The sequence below is a fragment of the Felis catus genome, chromosome D3 (assembly GCF_018350175.1).
Source record: "Felis catus isolate Fca126 chromosome D3, F.catus_Fca126_mat1.0, whole genome shotgun sequence".
Classification (NCBI taxonomy): Eukaryota; Metazoa; Chordata; class Mammalia; order Carnivora; family Felidae; genus Felis; species Felis catus.
This window is the reverse complement of record NC_058379.1, coordinates 80992602-81013353: the sequence shown is the minus strand read 5'-3', so window position 1 is coordinate 81013353 and position 20752 is coordinate 80992602. Positions and strand designations below refer to the sequence as shown.

The 20752-nt window shown below is 46.6% G+C and overlaps 1 protein-coding gene and 1 long non-coding RNA gene across 10 annotated transcripts in view; one reads left to right on the top strand and one right to left on the bottom strand.

Annotated features, from left to right (window-relative positions):
• Positions 1 to 1302: 1302 nt before the first annotated feature.
• Positions 1303 to 12962, bottom strand: LOC111557344. 6 transcript variants are annotated; one of them, XR_006587589.1, is made up of 4 exons: positions 10178 to 12962; positions 9765 to 9862; positions 7231 to 7281; positions 1303 to 1525 (listed from the first exon to the last, which is right to left on the bottom strand). It is a non-coding gene; the product is annotated as an uncharacterized LOC111557344 (long non-coding RNA). The 6 variants fall into 6 exon arrangements; XR_002737383.2 differs by lacking the exon at positions 7231 to 7281 and having other exon boundaries at positions 10178 to 10298; positions 10533 to 12962; XR_002737384.2 differs by lacking the exon at positions 7231 to 7281 and having other exon boundaries at positions 10178 to 10298; positions 10647 to 12962.
• A 293-nt stretch (positions 12963 to 13255) lies between these two features.
• Positions 13256 to 20752, top strand: part of KDSR (3-ketodihydrosphingosine reductase) — a 39606-nt gene continuing 32109 nt past the window's right edge. For 2 of the 4 annotated variants that reach the window (XM_045041070.1, XM_045041069.1), the window contains exons 1-2: positions 13263 to 13493; positions 18555 to 18644. In XM_045041070.1, coding sequence (XP_044897005.1) covers positions 13386 to 13493; positions 18555 to 18644 — 198 coding nt within the window. In that variant the 5' untranslated portion in view covers positions 13263 to 13385. Of the gene's footprint in view, positions 13494 to 18554; positions 18645 to 20752 lie in introns of all 4 variants that reach the window. The other 2 variants (XM_045041072.1, XM_023242075.2) reach the window with 2 other exon arrangements.

Here is a 20752-nt window from a genome sequence, read left to right as displayed (position 1 = left end):
ATTAGTATAACCAAAAACCTCCCAAGTCTGGCCTCCAAGAAGCCTGACCATCATGCCTTAAAGCACTACTTTCTCTCTTGATTTCTGTGGCTCAGGAACTCCTGAGGTCTAGCTAGGAACCATGTGTACAGTTGTGGTCAGACACTGGCTGGGGCTGAAAGACCAGAGGGCTGAGACATCTGGGGGCAGTAGGACACGTGCATGAAATCCCAGGGCCTCTCCAAGCCGTCTGTGCATGGGCTAGTTTGGGCTTCCACACAGCACGGTGGCCTCAGGGCAGTTAGAATGAAGGCTACAATATCAAGTATTCCAGAGAAGCAGAAACTAGTCCCTTTAATGTTGGTCCTGGAAGTCACATAGTGTCACCTGTGCCATACTCTACTGGTTGAAACAGTCACAAAAGCCCTCCAGTTTCAAGGGGAGAGGATATAGATCCCACCTGTCACTGGGAGAAACAGCAAGGTGACATTGTAAATAAGGCATTTGGGTTGAAAGAAGTGGCCATTTTTCTGAAAAAAAAATTACAAAAACCAAAGCTAAAGAATCGAGAATGATCATCTCTGGTGGAGTTGAGGGTTTGAGAGCCAGGAACTAATTTATATTACTGGCCCACTATATTTGTTTTTATAACCACATGCAGTTATTCTTTTGATTAAAAAATGAAAAAACATCAAAATCACCAAAAAAAGCAATTACACCATTAAAAAATTATCAGATATTATCTATGTAAGATAAGTAAGGGCATGACAGAAATCTAGTTTCACTTAGAACTTACATGTACTTGGCTTAGTTTCTAAGTCCCTGCCCTCAGGGAACGTAAAGTTCAGTTAAACAGATCAACAAATGAATCAATTATACTGCAATGTTCTAAGTTCAATGGCAGATATGCAGAGGGCACAACTATGGAGGACAAACATCTAAAGACTAGAAAAGAAGTAGAGGGGCAAAGAACCTTATTTGCCATCCTTGGGGGTTGAATATTACCTCAACTTTTTATTCTGAAACTAATACTTAATGGAAAAGATTAAACATTGACCCTTCATTTTTAGGAGAAACAGTAGTTTATACCTAGTTAATGAGAGAAAGCTGGTGTGTTTCTCTCTCTCCCACCGTCCCTCTCTCTGCAGAAGAATGCCAGCTAATAATGTAGAGAGGAGAACAAAACTTAAACTATCCTGTGGCAACCCCAATGAAATAATTGACCCAGGCAACTATCATCAATGAATCCTAAAACTATCACGTGAAACAATATTTACATGGGATTTGTTTCCTGAATAACAAACCACTCAAAATCAATCAATGCCGGCTCAAAGTACCATTTATTTTTTCTCGTGACTGCAAATTCGGCAGAACTCTGTGGAGCCTCTGTTCCACGTAGTGTTGGCTGGGGTGGTTTGACCAGGGCTGAGGAATTGAAGATGGCTTCACTCCTATTTCTAGTGCCTCCGGGTGGTGGGCTGGCTGGGCCTCTCTCCGCTATGTGATCTCTCATCATTGAGTTGTCCAGCCTGAGTTTATTTGACGGCTTGAACCCAAGTGGACAAAAAGAGAAGCTTCAGGGCCTTTTAAGGCTTGGGCCCAGAAATAAGGAAATACCACTTCCACCACATAATGCCAGTCCAGATTCAAGGGATGAAAACTAGATTTCTACCTCTTGATAGGAGAAGCAGCATACATTAACAGAAGTTGGAGGCATTATTGGTGACAATTTACCAACATTGCATGATGTCACTCCCAGATTATCTGCCGATTGCAAAGGGCAACATGATCTTTACAATGGAGAGATATGGTTGTTACCACCCTAACCCAAGAAAGCAGATTAAGTTGAGTATCCTTATAGGGGAAAAACCGGCACGTGCTGCTGGGGAGGATGCAATACAAAATAGTTACGAAGTGTTCCTACCAAAACTGTGTAATCTGAATCTAAACAAGCCACAGACCTAACTGCTGGGTTATAGGAAATTCGAGGGAGAGAGAAATAACATCAGGAAGAACCAGTCAAAAGAGAATGTAGGGCATCTACTAGACAACTGACCTGGTCTCCAAAAAGTCGATGCCATTAAACAAAACAAAATGTTGCAATATCAAAATGCTTTTGTATTTTTTTAAGTTTATTTATCTCGAGAGAGACAGAGACAGTGCAAGTGGGGGAGGGGAAGAAAGAGGAGAGAGAGAAAGGGAGAGGGGGAGAGAGAGAGAGAGAGAGAGAGAGAGAGAGAATCCTAAGCAGGCCCCACACACTGCCAGCACAGCCCAATGTGAGACTCGAACCCACAAAGCGTCAAGATCATGACCTGAGCCGAAACCAAGAGTCAGACGCTTGACCGACTGAGCCACCCAAGCATCCCGAGGCTTTTGGATTCTTAAATGCAACATAGGATGTCTTAGGCCATAAATAACTCCACTGACAATTTTATAGAAACCTTTGAAAGCTCCACATTAAAGAAGTGATGACAAGAAAAAGTATCACACCAAAGAGCTCTAGATGATTCAATTAAAACATTAAAACTGAAAATGGAGGAAACTGCTAGCGACCACACGAGACTGAACAGGGTGGTTTGCGGCACGGCACTGGCCGGTCAGAACAGCGGGCTGCTATCGACAGCCGCTCATCTCCAAGGTGATGATACACACACACACACACACACACACACACACACACACACCGCTTTCCACTAAAAGAGAACATTAGTCCTCACGGATTCCTTCTGGTAGAGGTTTGACTACAAAGTAGAGGAAACACCGACATTTTTCTATTACTTCGGGGATGTTGAAAGTATGGGCACTCAATGTATGCCAAGTCTACATCTCGGCCCACAGATTCCAGTAGGCAGAGAAGACCATACTTCTACATCACCATTAAACCAAATCCAAATCTGCTGTGCTGTCAGGGAAACCATTGTGAAGTCTTTATTAGGCCTCTTCGCCAAAGGGTTGCATTAAGGTCCAAGAGGCTCTCCCGGTGCTCAGACGGGAGATGTATCTCTCGTGCACCAAGTCTAGTACTGGCATTCTTATTGCTTAAGTCCGCAGACGTCCTCAGCTCTTCCCTTCCACGCAGAGGAATCTTTGCAGAGGCTGGAAACCTCAGAGCCATCCTATCCCAGGTTTGGCCGCTGGTGGGTGTGGGCGGCTCCAACCTTCAGACCTTGTGAGGTGAGAAATTCTGTCCCCAGTCCTTCCGGGGGCCGACAAAATCTCTTTTTTCCGGTTGCTCTCAAAGTCTTTAGTTTAATCTCTTCGGTGACATGACAGATTAGGATTTGTTAGAGGGAGCCAGCAGAAAGGAAAATGGCCAGCCATTATGTTTTTGCCTGTCTACACAATGCAAGGGAAGGGAAAATCCAGAGAGGAAAAATTAACGTCTTAATAAGGTCGCCACATATTGTGAGGTCATCCCAAGATGTGAGAAAAGTCTGGAGCCAAATCAGCTACTTCTCTGAGTACTAGCATTAGAACTAATTTAAAATGTATTCTTTATTTTCTTATTTTTTTTAACTTTATGAAGTGAGCATTTGTTATTTTTACTGCAAAAGATACATGGCATAAAATGCACTACTTTTTTCTATTTTTAAGTGTACAATTCAGTAGCATTAAGTATATTCACAGTGTTGCAGAATCATCGCCACTTTCCACTTCCAGAATTTTCATCAACCCGAACTGAAACTCTCTATTAAATAATAACTTCCCACCCCCCCTCTCCAGTCCCTGGTGACCACTATTCTGCTTTCTTCCTCTGTGAAATTGGCCTATTCTAAGTACCTCATATAAATGGACTCATTCACTATTTGTCCTTTTGTATGTGGCTTATTTCACTTGAGATAGTATCTTGAAGGTTCATCCATGTTGCGGCACATATCGGAACTTCATTTTTTCAATCTGAATAATAGTCCATTGTGTGTATGTATGTGCCACATTTTGCTTATCCATTTATCTGTTAATGAACATTTTAAGTTGTTTCCACCTTTGGCTATTGAGTAATGCCGTTAAGCACACGGGTGTACAAGGATCTCTTTGAGTCTCTTTTGGGTATAAACCTAGGAGTGGAGTTGCTGGGTCATATGGTGATTCTGTGTTTAACTTTTTGAGAAACCACCACAGTGGCTGCGCCATTTTGCATTCCTGCCGCCAATGCATGATGGCTCCAATTTCTCCACATCATCACCAAAACTTATTATTTGGGTTTTGTCTAGATTTTTTTAAAGAACGAAAATGTGGGGGCGCCTGGGTGGCGCAGTCGGTTAAGCGTCCGACTTCAGCCAGGTCACGATCTCGCGGTCGGTGAGTTCGAGCCCCGCGTCGGGCTCTGGGCTGATGGCTCAGAGCCTGGAGCCTGTTTCAGATTCTGTGTCTCCCCCTCTCTCTGCCCCTCCCCCGTTCATGCTCTGTCTCTCTCTGTCCCAAAAATAAATAAATGTTGAAAAAAAAATTTTTAAAAAGAACGAAAATGTGAAGTCTATTTGTTATTTTTCAAATCAGATAAAAATGTTGGAATCAACAATTTTTAAAGACCAAGAATGAGGTGATAACCTGCTTTGGGGTGGTGACCGTAGGAATGTAACCCCATTACAAACTTCTATGACTCATTCGGTCAGTCATGTCGAGATGATCTTTACGATTTTGATATGTCTTCACCATGGATTTTTTTTGCTTCACCATGGATTAATTTTGATGCTTTTGTAATATCATCTTAAAACATTGTTTATCTTGATTACTGATTATTTTGGCATCTCATCAAACTTTGTGCCTGAGTCAAGTGCCCACATTTCTTCACCCTTATCTTGTCCTGCCGTGTTCAGATCCTGGAAGTACGGTTGAAGTTGCCAGAATTAATGTCAGATGTAGGGCTTTACCTTGCTAAACCTAGCAGATTAATAGCCACACATATTTCATGCTACAGATTTTGAGAAAAGAGCTCCTGCTGATGTGCAGAAAAGGGCCATTTAGTACTACCGGTAATGACAAAGAGTCAGCATTTGGAATTTCCTAAATGACTCATACCAAAAGTAAGCTTTTTTGTAGTGGGGTCTAAATTCTAACCAGGTTTATGTTACTTTTTGTATAATTCAAATGCTAGAATTTGAGGAAAGTACAAATTACATTTTATAATACCTAAGGGGCACCTGGGTGGCTTAGTCGGTTGAGAGTCTGACTCCTGATCTCAGCTCAGGTCATGATCTCAAGGTCGTGGGATTGGGCCCAGCACGAGCCTGCTTGGGAATCTCTCTCTCTCTCTCTCTCTCTCTCTCTCTCTCTCTCTCTCTCTCCCTCTCCCCCCTGTGCTGTCCCCACCCTCAAAATAAATAAATAAGCATTTAAAATAGGTAAGAAGGAAAGTTGTTAGAATAAGGGTTGGGTGACATTTGTTGTTAGAAGTAGAATTCTCCACAAGCCAACAAGAGGAGTTTGGGGGGCAAGAACTGGCCAAAAAAAAAAAAAAAAAAAAAAAGTCAAAATCTACAATCCGGGCAGGGCTCAGCATGGATGGCTCATCTCTGCTCCGTGAGGCATCACTGGGGGGATGGAGGGTGAACTTTTGAAATGACTCACTCACTTGGCTGGCAAGTCTGTGTTAGCGATTGGGTGGGAACTCAACTGGGACTATGTTCTCTACAAGGACATCGCCACAGACTTCTTGAGCTTACTCAGAGCTTCATGGATCAGTTGTCGGGTTTCATGTCCCAAGAAAACCAGGGAGGAGCTACCTGGGCTTTTGGAGCCTGCTTTCCTAAGTCCTCCAGTGTCATTTCTACCACAGTTGATGGGTCAAAGCAGTCCAAAGGCCAACCCAGGCTCAAGGGGAGGGGCTATAGACCCCACCACTCAATGGAATAAGTGTCACATTAGAAAAGAACATACTGGATTGGAGATGTTGTGGCAGCCATCTTTGGAAAATCTAGCTCACTACAAAAAATAATCCTCTACATGAATCACTTTTATGCATACTTTTAACAAAGAACCTAGCAGTTTTGTCATTCTTTTTCTCGAAATTATGTTTGTTCAGATTATATTTACTGTTTTTAAGCCTGTTGACTCTAATAGCAAATCATTAAAGCTTGTATTTTGTGTGTGTTTGTTTTCGTTAGTTCTCCTTCCATTTTTCTGATTGGTTTGCCGCAGAAAGGAACGATGAAAGGAAACGGGACATTCCACACAGTTTGAGAAGCACTGAAAGCCCTGATCTCAGCTGAGAGTGGAAAGGGCAGGGCCACCCGGTAGGTGCCAGCCAGCCCTGCCTAACACAGAATGCCCCAGAATACCCCAGGGTCCCAGAAGCAGCAAGGGCAGTGGAAGCAGAAAAGAACGCAATCGTGTCATCACTCAAGAGTGTTATTTTCCCTCTTCCTTTTTTCAGGTCTGTTATTAGGAAAGTTTGTACTGTTTCGTTCGCCTCTGTAATTACACCTCATTTGGCCCCATATCCCTCTACTTCCTTTGATAATATCTTAGTCCTTTACCATAAACAATGATAAAATGTACATACTTCCTCTTTCTTCCCCACTCACCTGATTTGAGTCAATAATTCTTCATGTTTACCTTGATGGCGTTAAATGTTTATACTGGTCTTTTAAGTTTATTTATTTATTTTGAGAGATTCAGAGACCGCACGAGTGGGGCAGGGAGAGAGGGAGAGGGAGAATCCCAAGCAGGCTCACAACTGTCAGCACAGAGCCCAACATGGGGCTCGAAACTGTGAGATCATGACCTAAGCGGAAGCCAGGTCAGACACTCAACCGACTGGGCCACCCAGGTGCCCCTAAATGTCTATACTTCTATTACTTGATGTGTCAGATTGAAATGATACCTTTGGATTTCAGTTACAAATGATGTAATTTATAAAGTCACACCTACCTTCCACGTTTTCCTCCTTCCCCTTCTAAAATGCATGTCTTTTATTATTATTTCACATTGTTAAGGTAGATATCAATTACAAAGCATTCTAGCCCCGACGTTTGTTTTAGTCTTTGTTCTACTGTTAACTATATCCATTTCTCAAAGTCTCCAAAGGCAGTGCTATATTTTTCCAGTCATCTTTCTGGCTGGCTACGTATTGAATATTTGTGTTCTATGTTAAATCCTAATGCCCAACAGGATGGCATTTGGAGGTAGGCCTTTGAGAGGTAATTTTGGTGTCACGAATGGGATTAGTGCTCTTCTAAAAGAGACCCAGAGAGCTCCCTTCCCCTTCCACCATGTGAGGACAGTATGAACTAGGAAGTGAGCTCTTACCAAACACCACGTCTGCCAGCACCTTGATTTTGGACTTCCCAGCCTCCAGAACTGTAAGAAATAAATCTCTGTTGTTTGTAAGCCACCCAGTCTGTGGTATTGTTTTAGAGCAGCCCGAGTGGGCTCATTGCCTTAACACTTTCCAAGGAACACTCATAGGAAAAACATTTCCTTAATTATTACACGTTCAATGGGTGAAATACAGATTAGCTCGCTACAAAACCTTGGCTCAACATTCTTTCCTTGAGGATCTTACAGATGTCATTGTTCCCTCATGATGAATGTTACCATGGAGAAATCTGAAACTAGCTTGATTTCTTTTATAAATTAATGACCTGATTTTTTTTTTTTTTTTTTTTTTTCTGACTGACCAACGTCTTCATTCTTCTTAAAATCCAGTGTTTTCTTTGGAGCGCCCAGGTGGCTCAGCGTTAAGTGTCCGACTTTGGCTCCGGTCAGGATTTCATGGCTTGTGAGTCATGGCTCGTGAGTTCGAGCCCCACGTGGAGCTCTGTGCTGACAGCTCAGAGCTTGGAGCCTGCTTCGGATTCTGTCTCCGTCTCTCTCCTCTCCCCCTCTTGTGCACTGTCTGTCTCTCTCTAGAGAGAACGAACAGACTCTGTAAAGTGCTTACATCTCCTTTATGTGAAAGTACTAGAGGGATGGATTTTGTGTCTGACTGGGGAAAGTTTCCTCTACCTAGTGCTATAAAACAGAGGGCAGGTAAACCTGTCTTTTCACGCAATGTTGGCTGAGCATCCTAACTGGGAACCAAGAACCTTGCCCAAGCCCACACAGGTTGTTGATTTTAAACAGTATGGGATACCTGCTAGACAAAACATGTTACGAGACCTGGTTTATTTGGATTTTGCAGGGTGCATATTCCACATCTGGAAATCTTCCTAAGATCTTACCCCTCCAACCACTTGGAAGCAGTCTTGGAATCCTTACCCAGACTGGGGCTCACAGCAAGAGGCTGTGAGCACCACCTATTAATGACTGCTGAGAGTCTGGACAGAAGATTTCCATTTCAGAGGCAATTACTACCTTGGTATTGGACTACCTTGCTAATGGCCCCAGTGACTGAAGAACATAAAATAATCTTGAAACCTGAAATACACATAATGTCTTAGGTGACCTTGGAGAAACACTCTAATGGAGAAGGCAATGCCCAGAAGAGTGCCATGGTAAAACGGGGCTGGTTTTGCGGGAACATGGAACCAGGGTATGCAAGGGGATACACATATGTTCATAAGCAGCTAGAATTATTTCCCCTAAGGCCGACTCAGGAATCATGCGAGAAATTGCTGGCCCTATAGCCACTTGGGCAGTGCTGTCTATTAACCAAAAAAGAGCTGCTTGGTTTACAGATGTCAGTTTCAAGGTGAATGGATAGCATGGTGTTTGGAAGACTGCCAAATGAAGATAAAAACAAATGAGTTCAGTGGCTGAATTCCATGATGTGATCCCTATGTTAGGGTTTTTGGGGGTTTTTTTATGTTTATTTTTGAGAGAGAGAGGCAGACAGACAGACAGACAGAGCATGAACAGGGGAGGAGCAGAGAGACAAGGAGGCACAGAATCCGAAGCAGGCTCCAGGCTCCCAGCTGTCAGCACAGAGCTCGACACGGGGCTGGAACTCACAAACAGCGAGATCATGACCTGGGCCGAAGTCGGACCCTCAACCAACTGAGCCACCCAGGCGCCCCTCTATGTTAGGGTTTTGAACCAACTCATGGGCAACAGCTAATGTCTTGGCCATGTGGTTAAGTAGAAGAACAATGGAAAATTTGCCTATTAAAGGGATGCCTGTTGGGGGGCACTTCCCTGTGGAAATGACCATGGGCATTCAGGGGTACATTAAAGTGGGGCATGTCACTGTCCATCAGAAGAACCTCCTTGTAGGACTGGGAGGGGACTGGAACCAGCAAGTGGATATCCTGGTGTGCTCACTTGAGGTAGCCCCCTGGGCCCACGGAATGAGTGGATATGGGGGTTCAGCAGTGCAGAGATGGGACAAATCTAGACATCGCCCTCTCAAACCCTCTGGAGCACAAAATGCCAAGAAGAACTTTGTTGTGGGCCAGCAAAAATGATGGAGGCTGCAGATGGTTGTGGGGCAGATTCCCTGGGGGAAAGGCCCGATGCAGAGCTGGCGGCTGGACTGATGCTGGGAGCCCTGGAAGGTTACAAATGGGTTTTGGTAGGAATAGACACACTCTGGACCGGGTTTTCCATGCCTAGAGGTAGATGCAAATGTTCAACATACTATAAAAAGACTGGACCAGAAGCTATTGCACCAGTCTGGACCACCAAGTCCCATTTCTTCAGACCAAAGAACACACTTCATAGCCCAGAGTGTCCAACAATGAACAAACAGATATCACATCAAATGGATGAGTCAGGTTGCATATCTTGAGTAAAGGTATAACCGAGAATTGGAACAGGCAATTGGAACATTGGTTGTCTAAAATGGGGGACGGAGAAAAAATAAAATGGGGGAGGGAGAGATAAGGCATGAAGGGCTGACTTACGTATCTTCATGAGGGTGTTGCTTACTCGGTAGATTTCTCTGCTTTTCTGGGGGGTCTCCAGAAGGGGTGAGGGAGAACGCTGGTATGACTGTGTAGCTCTTCCCATGGAGAGAAGACAGTATGAGTATAGTTTTTGCTTTTTTTTCCTCCACATTGCCTCAACTTTCTTATTTTTCTTCCTGATGCAGTGGTCCTAAGGACCAGGGCTTCAACTGCAAGTGCTAGAACCAAGGATGGTCCCTAAGCAAGAAACTATGACTATATTTTTAAACCATTACACTAGAATTCCCAAGACATTGATGGGGTGGATTACGCTTTCACTCCATCTGGCAAAATTGGAATTGATAGCAAATGGAGCTGTGCTGCCTGGTGGTCGAGAAAGCCCACAAGTTATGCAGCTCTGTTCACCTTACCTTGTATGAAGGGGAATGGACTGAGGGGGGTGCATTTCCTCAAGTAGTGTCAGTGCAGGCAATCAGGAACAGCGTATCACCGGGCTGAACTTCACACACATTCCTTCCAACAGGAGATAGTCTGAATAAAAATAAATCACAAATAGAAGGAGAAATAGTAGCTAAGGGCAAAAGAACAAATAAATAGGCTATGCCACAAGAAAGATCCAGTATTACATTAACACCTTGCGGGGTGGGGGTGGGGGGCTCGGAGCAAGAGACAAGACGGTCTCCTAAGAGCACTCGGTAGACGTCTCTGGGGGTAGAGACCTCTCCTGTTTCTAGAAACTGATGAGTTGAATGGAAACCTGCAAACCTGAGTGGGAATGCTTTGGGACCCATTGTGGTCGTATGACATGATGACGAGTTGGGCCGGTTGTCGATGATTGAGTGGAATTTCAGTAATACGCCACCATCTTGTGACTCTTACCCTTCAGGTTACGTCCACTCCCCACACTGTGATGTGGTGTAACGTTGGTACCGTGTCACCGGGAAGATTGCACCGCTGATATTGATAGTCTGAAAACTGAGTTAAGAGCCTCCTACTCCACGCTGCCACCTCCAAACGTTAGGGCATATGTTTATTTTGCTGCAGGAGAGCTTTGGATAAAGGCGAGGTGGTGCAGTAAAGAATTTGGGCTTGCCTGAAGAGGAGGTCTGGCCTTTGTCTTTGCCTTCTGGGAGGTAATCTATGCCGCACCTGATAAAAGCGTCTTTGTTTAGACGAGGGCAGGCCAATCTGTACTCTAAGGTGGAGGCTGGTCGTGCCAGAAAGACCCATCCAGGTGATGTAGCTGAGAGATCCCATCATGCATCGTCAAGTTGACCTGAAGACTGACTTCAGCCACAAGGGCAATCAATCAATCAATCAGTCATGCCTACATACTGGAAGCTCCAATAAACACTGAACAGCAAACAAGCTTCCCTGGTGTGCAATCCTCACACACCCAGGCTGGGCGTGTCACACGCCCTGACTGCATGGGAGGCGACAGCAGCTTTGCGTGTGGAGGCCCCCACACTTTGCCCTCTGCACTTCTTCCCTTAGCTGACTTCATCAGGAACCACAGCCATGGGGAGTGCCTCTGTGAGTTCTGGGAGGCCTTCCAGAGAATTATCAAAAGTGAAGGTGGTTTGGGAGCCCCCAGTTTTGTTTGTTTAATGTTTATTTGTTTATTTTCTGAGAAAGAGAGAGAAAGAGAGAGAGCAAACCATGGAGGGGCAGTGAGAGAGAGGGAGGGAGAGAGAGAGAGAGAGAGACAGGAGACTCCCCAAGAGTCAGATGCTCAACTGACTGAGCCATGCAGGTGCCCCTGTTTTTTTATTTTTAATTTGTTTCTATTTGGGGGGAACCCCCAAATTTGTAACTGGGGTCAGAAGTCCTGAGGCCTGTGCCCTCAAACCTTGCAATTTGCCCAACTCGAGACAACACAATTAAGAAGAAAAAGTAAGATCAGTTCCTTTGCCCCTGAGCTTCTTTCTTTTTTTAATGTTTGTTTATTTTGAGAGAGGGAGAGAGAGGGGTTAGGTAGGGAAAGAGAGAAGAGAGAGAGAACCCCAAGCAGGCTTCACACTGTCAGCAGAGCCAGACTTCGGGCTTGATCCCACGATCCGTGAGATCACGATCTGAGCCGAGATGAAGAGTTGGAGGCTTAACCGACTGAGCCTCACAGGCGCCTGTCCTTCGTATTTCTAAAAACAACAGAAAGGAAAAGCAAGCAAGCAAACAAAAACATATACCTTATGCAAATCAAAACCACGATGAAATATCACACCCACTAGAAAGGCTATCGTTAAAAAGATAGATGATAACAAGTGTTGGTGAGGATATGGAGAAATTGGAACCCTCATATATTGTTGGTGGGAATATAAAATGGTGTGGCTGCTTTGGAAAACATCTGGCAGTTCAGGTTAAACATGATCCAACAATTCTACTCCTGGGTATATACCCAGGAGAAATGAAAGCATATATCCACACAAAATCTTGCACCCGAATGTTCACCGCAGTATTATTCATAATAGCCCCCAAATGGAAACAACCCATATGTCCATCAGTTGATGATGGGATAAATGCAAAGTGGTATATTTATTCAATGGAATACAAGTTGGTGATAGAAAGAATGAAGTACCGATACATGTATAACATGGATGAACGTCGAAAAGTAAAGTGAAATAAGCCCGACAGAAAAGGCTGCATATCATAGAATTCCATTTATATGAAATATCCACGTTAGGCAGATCTGTAGAGACAGAAAGATGGGTGAGAGCCAACGGCTGGGCGCGGGTTGGGAGGAATCCGGCGTGGCTGTTGATGGGTACAAGCGATTTTGTGTAACCGAATGTCCTAAAATTGATCCCGGTGGTGGTTGCACAGGTCGGTGACTATACTAAAACCCACTTACTATGCACTTTAAATCGGTGAATCGTATGGGTTGTGAATCAGACCTCCATAAAGCTGTTTTTGTTTTGTTTTGTTTTGGAACCCAGCCTTGGGAAAGGAAATGCGACCTGAGTGTGCGTTAAACTCCGCGGTAAAGCTTTCCCGGTCCAGTGAAACGCGACGGTGGGCTGCGACCAAGTTCGGAGCACGCCGAGAAAGCTTGACATGGGGCCGGGATGTCAGCTGGCTCCCGGGGCTCCCACGCTGCGACAGGGGCTGCCGATCCCCGCGCGGGCGTTCCGGGCGCCCGGGATCGCGTCGCTCCCGCGCCTCCCGCGGCCTCCCCGCGCGAGGGCGGAACCCGGCCCCGAGCGGCTCCCACCGCCCCCGCCCCCGCCCCCGCCGCGGCTCTGGGAGGCCTGGAAACCGGCCTCCGCGGTCCTAAGACGTACCCCGCCCCCGCCCCGGAGCGTCACCCGGCCCTTCGGGAGGCGCTCGCAGGTGGCGCCGCCAGGGCCCTCAGCCGCGCGCTCGGGGCCAGCCCCTCCCCCGGGAGGCCGCGGGCCGCGTCCGACCCTCGGGGACAGGCCCCGGCCCCCCGCCTCCGGGAAGCGCCGCCCCGCCGCGGTCGCGCCCTCTGCCGGCTCCGCCTCTTCCCCTCCGGCCGCCGCCCCGCCCCGCGCCGGCCGCGAACCCAAACAGCGGCTCTCGCTGCGCGCGGCCGCGCGTGATCGCCGCGCCGCCGAGCCCCGCGCGCCCGCCCGGCCCGGCCCGGCCCGGCCCCGCCGAGCGATGCTGCTGCTGGCGGCCGCCTTCCTCGTGGCGTTCGTGCTGCTGCTCTACATGGTGTCTCCGCTCATCAGCCCCAAGCCCCTCGCCCTGCCCGGGGCGCATGTGGTGGTGAGTGGCCTCCTGTTGCTGCGCCGCCGCCGCCCGGCCCGCTCGGCCGCCCCGAGCCCGCCCCCTGGCGCGCCGGCCCGTGCCCGAGGCCCGGCCGCCCGCGTCCCTTTCTCCGCGGAGGGCCACCTGCCGCCGCGCGGCCCGGCCGGGTCCCTGCCGGGGGGGCGGGGGGCGCGAGGACCCGCCCTCCGCCTCATCTGGCCCTCGCGGGGCCGGAGGGCGGGGTGCCGGGGCGCCGGGGGCTCGGGGGCCGCTCGTTAATCCTCGGGGCATCCGTGGGTTGTGGATATTTTTGTCCTCGGTTTTCCCGATGAGTCAACTGAGGAACAGAGAGGCTGAGAAACTTTGCCAAGGACACCGCGGTCGGCGGCCGCGCGGGGCGAGGCGCGCGGTCCCGGCCGGGTCGCGGGGAGGCGGGCGGCGGGGAAGGGGTCCCGGCCGCCGGGACCCGCCGGGGCAGCTCGGACCGGGAAGACGGCCTGTGCCCGTGACAGAAAGAGCAGTTGCCGGAGGAATCCAGGAAGTGACTCACCTGGGGGGAAAACCGCTCCGAACCCAGTAGGCTGGCAGTCCTAGCTGGGCGGTGTTGGGACGCTTCTGTCGTGTCTGCACCGCCTGGCTCTCGGAGCTCAGCCCGGGGTCGGCTGATCGCCGTTTCAGTGCAGCCCTCTGCCATCATTTCAGAGCCCGAGGGATGAGCTAACCGAGCTGCCGGTGCTCTAGGAATTAAGGGACTGTGCATGGGTTTGGTTTGTTTCTTACCGGAAGCTCGTGGCTTCAGAGATCCCTTTTCTGCAGGTGTGGGAACCTTCCTCACCTGCGCCCAGGACTTGGCCGCTTGCCGTGGCTTTCTCTTCCGTTTTCGTATTTTGATCTCACCGCACCGAGGTGGCAGGTTATTGAATAAGGAGAGTTAGTTACTAAGCTGGCCGCACAAATCCTTCTGGTGCCCGAGGTGACACATGCGTGTGTCCGCTGAGATGGAGCCTCCCCGCTGAGCTGTCCTAGGATGGGATGGCCTTTCATTTTAATGTGCTTTAAATCTGGACAAGCATCTGTGAATTAGAGAACGTATTTTTCTTTAGATTGTCCTTTGCAAAACTACTAGTGAATTTCCAACTCCTGCTCTTCCTGATGTAGAAGACAGACGAGGTTAGTGTACATTCGTTTAAAAAGAAGAGAGAAGGAAAACTTTACACTTATGCCAGATCCTGAAAGTGTCAGATCCACAAGAGAACTTCTGCCTCAGAAGCATGGCTTTAAAAGTTGGAATCTTTTAGAGCGTATGTTTGCAGAGCGTAACTTGGAAAAAAGGTAAAGCCAAAAGCAAGCATGAACAGTGTGATTCAGTATTTCTAAGGGAGTTTCACTTGACCTTGACTCTAGTCCTTCTAGCCTCATGGCGCTGCAGGCCATTAGTGAGGTAACGAGTCCGTTGGGGTAAACGAAGAAGAATTTCTTATTTTCGCCATCCTGTTTTGATATGCCACAATAAATAATGTGAGGACGACATGAATAATTCACATGATGTCACCATCTGTCTTCTTTTCTAATGTCACAAGATGAGGGAAAGCACAATTCTTTCTCTTGAGATTTGTTAGGACCGGACCAGGTGGTGTTAGGAGAGGGAGCTAACATTTAGAGTGTCTGCTTATGTGAAAAAAAGGAGCCGACTTAGGTCTTAATTATTTATTGTTGTTCTTTTTAGAACAATTCTTATATGCTAGTGTTATCTCTCTAATGATAGCAGTAAAACTGCAGAAGTGTTACAGGGTCTGTACTTACTTTTTAAAAACTGTTTCATCGACTTGGTGAGAACTGGAAAATCAGGTCCTCCCATTTTGGGGGCTGGCTGGGAGCGGTTCTTGCCCTCAGTAAGAGTTGCAGGATGTGATTAAAGAGATAGTAATATTTATTTGTTTTTAAAAGTTTATTTATTTTTGACAGAGAGAGAGGCAGAGAATGAGCAAGGGAGAGGCAGAGAGAGATGGAGACACAGACTCGGAAGCAGGCTCCAGGCTCTGAATTGTCAGCACAGAGCCTGATGCGGGGCTCGAACTCACAAACTGCGAGATCATGACCTGAGCTGAAGTCAGATGCTCAACCAACTGAGCCACCCAGGCGCCCCAAGAGATAGTAATATTTAAACAGTATTTTGCACTGAACAGTAAGAGGCAGTGCTAAGGAAAGGAAATTAAACTATTATCTTTAGTGACCCACATCTGGACTCAGTTTACCAATTGTCAGGCAACTCAATCCGTATGTCCCACTTTTCTCAGCCCGTAGGAAAATCTCTTCTATTTTCTTGTACCACTCAGCATAACATAGCCTAGACTTGGTTTGTGTCTATTGTTAGATGCCTTTGAAGAATTAGCTTGATTAGAAGGTTCGTTTCCCATGAGCTCTGACCCAAGGATTGTGTCTTAACCTTGCTGTTGTGGAAAAAACTTACAAGTGATCACGCTGAGCCGTTCTTGGCTATGCAGTAAATGTGCACAGCTAGCTTACCTCTCGCAGTCTAGAAGGACGGCAATAACAATAGCACTTTAGAGCATATAAATTTTCTCATCAACCTCCTAACTTCAACTTCCGTTAATTTATTGAATAACAAACAGGGACACTTTACTTACAACTTTTTGGGGCACGGTATTTTTCAGAGAAGTGGTACCGTGCACCATTTTGCAAATTAATGTAGGCCGAGTGCTAATTTAGCAACTGTTTATGCCAGGTTCTGTGCTCACAGTGAGGGAGATAAATTGGACTCGGTGCTCGTCCTCAAGGAGCTTATAGTCAGGTGAGGGAGCTAAGACACGTGCACAAAGCCGAAAGTGACAGGTAAAGGAAGGACACGACTGGGTGGCAGGAAAGCTTCTTGGAGGAGAGGACATTGGAACTGGCCTCTGCAGGGTGGGTAGGATTTGGATCGGTAGGTATGTGGGGGTTGTAGGGTGGAGGGACATCGAGGTGGCAGCAGTCCCATCATACGGCAGCTGGGGTCCTGTCAATTGCTACGGAAATGGAATGTCTGGTGGAAGTTAGTAAGGCAAAGCCACCGTGAGATATCTCAGCAGCCAAGAGCTCCTCAGAGGCCACTGTTAGTTGGGGCAACAGGTAGATTTTTACAGTAGCCTTCTGTAGATAATTAATTATCTGCCAAGGAAATCTCTTCCATAGTGAGGACTTGAGGCTAAAGAGAAATTGGGGAGCCTAAGCCCCCAAGAGATTGGTACATTGGGTAGGAGTGGCTTCACGATGGTTTTAAAGTCATTGAGATGGGGCCAGCAGGATATATAGCTGGCAGTGAAATACTTGAAATAATCCAAATGTCCGGTAGAGGGAAATGGTCAATTAAGTTTTAATACAGCTCCTTAATGTGATATTATGAAGCCTTTTAGTTTTTTGGGCATAAGATATCTATATATATATAGATATATGTTATAAGATATATCTCTCTATATAGATATGTATCTTAGGATGTGATACCATGTAAGGACAGGTGCCCCTCTGATACTTCTCCACTTCCTTCACCAGACAACCCCGGGCCCCCCACTCTCTTGACCATGTTGTATAATTTGCGTAGTAAAAATGACTAGGACGATAGTGTTGCATTTGTCTTACTGAGCTAAATACATATTGAGTCCTTCCTATAGGTGGGGCACTGTGCTAAGTGCTAGGAATATAGTGGGGAGCAGAACTAGAGTTGGTATTTTTGTGGCGTTTAGGAGGTTGTGATAGGAGAGATGATTGTGAATCAAATAATCGCACAAATACACGCATGGCTGTTTGATTATGTGAGCGCCATTGAGTAAAGGACAGAGAATGTAGTGCTGAAAAGTGGATTGAGGTTGGGGAAGGGGCAGTGAGTGAAGGTTTTGCTGAGGAAGTGATGTGTGAGCTGAGATTTAATGGGTGACTGGGGTGCCAGCTAGATGAAAAGGGGGGGAAGAACATTCCTGGCTGGGAAATAGAACGTGCAAAGATCCTGGGGTTGGAGGGAGCATGGAACTCAAAACAGTCAGTAGGGCTGAGCTATAGAATGTGAGGGGCAGAATAGCCCAAGAAGAAAAACTTTACTTTTCAATATTTCCATGTGATCATATATTACTTTTATAGTAAACAGTCTCATAAAATCTCAGAAGAGCTAAGTTGGTGGCTATTCTTTTTGTCTCTTGTGGAGATCGTCATATAGAAGATATGTAAGTAAGGAAATAAGATTCATTTGGATTTGGACCCAGAGGTAGATTAATGTATCATTTATTAGCTCGACGTATAGGGCACTTGCCCTCCAGTGAACTCAGAAAAATATGGGTGGGCAATTTATAATTCAGTACCAAAAACAGTCAAAGCAGCAGGACCCGCGGGCAGCAAAATCTTTCATGTTTGTACTTACTTCATTCATTCACCCCAGGATATAGAAACTACAGTAGCTGAAAATCTGGTTCACTCGCACTCTGTCTCTCAAAAATACGTAAACGTTGGAAAAATTTTAAAAATCTCGTTCTTGTAGATTGGGTTTTAGAGCCCATCGTAGTTGTTTTGTTTGTTCTTTAATTTTTTTAATGTTTTATTTATTTATTTATTTATTTTTGAGAGAGAGAGAGACAGAGTGTGAGTAGGGGAGGGACAGAGAGAAAGGGAGACATAGAATCTAAAGCAGGCTCCCAGCCCCAAGCTGTCAGAGCCCGACGCAGGGCTTGAACCCATAAACTGCGAGATCGTGACCTGAGCCAAAGTCAGACGCCCAACTGACTGAGCCACCCAGGCGCCCCTGTTTGTTTTGTTTTTTAATGTTTATTTATTTTGAGAGAGAGAGAGAGCGCGCGTGTGCAAGTGGGGAAGGGACATAGAATGAGAGAAAGAGAGAATCCCAAGCAGGATCTGCGCGTCAGCACAGAGCCCCGTGTGGGGCTTGAACTCACCAACTGTGAGATCATGACCTGAGCCAATAGCAAGAGTCAGACGCTTAACCAGCTGAGCCACCCAAGTGCCCCCAATGTAAACGAACCTCCCACAGAAGGGAAATTTCAAGAGCCAAGAAGATTTTATTATTTTTGCTTTTAGGTTACAGGAGGCTCCAGCGGCATTGGGAAGTGTATTGCTATCGAGTGCTATAAACAAGGAGCGTTTATAACTCTGGTGGCACGAAATGAGGTAAGTCTCCTGGGTGTGTTGTTCCTAACTTACTTCTTCAGCTTTAGGTTAGTCAGGGGCTGTGCAGATGTCCCAGCATTGACACCTGCGCTAGGAATCGCTCCTGTCCCTGGATCAAGGTGTGATTTTTGAACCATTGGTTATTTCTCACATTCAGGGCAAAAAGATTTTTTGGTTGAAGTCGGGTCCGTTCCACAAATAATTTATTTAGTTTCAGCAACTGTTAGGCAACATCAGAGGCGCTGCACATTGAGATGGGAGAGGCCACAGACCGTCCGGGGCATACGTCCCTGGCCGTGGGGAGCCGGGCTGGGCCCCCACCTGCCCTCGGGTGGCGGCCCAGCCGGTCGCGGAGCTGATAACCCGAGTCCAGGAGGACGTGCAGGTGTTTCTGCGTAATTTGCTTATGACATGACGCACGTCTCTAGTGAAATCCAGGCTCCTCGGGGGCCTCTTGTTCCTCCCCAGCAGTTTAGCAAAATGTGTGTTTTTTCTGTGTCGAGTCAACACGAAGTCTGTTTTTTCTTTTCCTTTCTTTTCTTTTCTTTTCTTTTCTTTTCTTTTCTTTTCTTTTCTTTTCTTTTCTTTTCTTTTCTTTTTTCTTTTCTTTTCTCTTTCCTCTCCTCCCCTCCCCTCCCCTCCCCTCCCCTCCCCTCCCCTCCCCTCCCCTCCCCTCCTCTCCTTTTCCCCCAGGGTCTGTTATTCTTGCCAAAGTTGTTTCCGCAGCCAAAGCAGTCACACTGTATTCACACGAACGGTTGTGGGGTCCTCTTGCTCCAGGGAGAAAGGGGGGAGGTGACCATGACCGCGTTGTGCCCCGCCGTTATTCTGTGCTGGGCATCATGCTTGGCTCGTGGTTGTGGAAAGAAGAAACAAGGCAGGAATGGGCTGCCTGGGGGTGTCGGCTTCACATAGGCCACAGGAGGGCACAGCACGGTGACCGCTCGGGAGGGGGTGCACAGCTGCCAGGGAGGGCCTCTGGGGGAACTGTTTAAACAACGGCACAGAAGTAGGCTTCGATGTTCGTAGTTTCTTCTTAAACTCAAGAAGGGCCGAATTGCTACCTTTTGTGGGTATCCTGACGTCCCTAACCATGCATTTGTTTTGGCGTTGAAGTCACTTTGCGGGAGTGAAAACATAACTTCAGTAAAGTGGCATTATCTGAGATTCAAGCAATGCTGATATTTGACACGAGACAGATAAGAAGGAGACAGAGGAGGGCCCGGGTTTCGGGTGCTCGCAAGCTCTTTCTGTGGTCCTCACATTGCGAGGCATGAATGAGCAGACGGGCCTCCTGGGATCCAGAAATTCTTTATTTTCTAACGTCATTCTTTATTCCAACTTGGACAAAGGCAAGTTGTGTGTATCTTTATTAATAGAACAGCACTGTTTCATTATAGACACGTTCGTGTTTAGGAATCGCATGTGTCTTTCCAAAGGATTCCTCTGCCGTTTTGTTCTTCTCAAGCTGTCCTGGTGTATTCAAGTGACAACTTTTATGGCACATTAAGACACCGTAACCTGATAAATCTGTCTTCTTGGAAATGAGCAAAATAAGCAAAATGGAGACCTTGGAAGAATTACTCACCTGGGGGGGACCTTTGCTTCTTTTCAGATTATTTTTGAAAGTAGCCAGGATTAGATTTTCTCAGTCCGTCTCACAAGTGACTTTTCCTATCTATATTTGCTTTTATAGTAGGGGAGGGAGATAGTGGACAGTCGCTTATGAAAGTACTCTTGACATGGAATCACATGTTCCCTTAAGTTTGGGAAGCATTGAGTGGCCATGTGGTTGTTCCCGTTTTATATCACGACTAAATAATGTCAGATCAAAACATTTATTAGAATTGATATGGTGCCCATCAGCAATTAAGTTGTTAATTGGGATTTTGCAGTTCATTTATTTTTCTGTCATCTTTCTCTGCAGTGAATTAAAACCCTCTCTATCACTTGGTCGTAGTTTCTTTCATAGCTTCTGTCTTTCGTAGATGTGGCCCATAGCTATCTATGCAATATAGGTGCCGTCTCGTGTGTTTTCTAGAATTTAATAAGCACACAGATAATTGCGTTTTCACTCCATGTAAACAAGCAAGCAGGCAGATAGACAA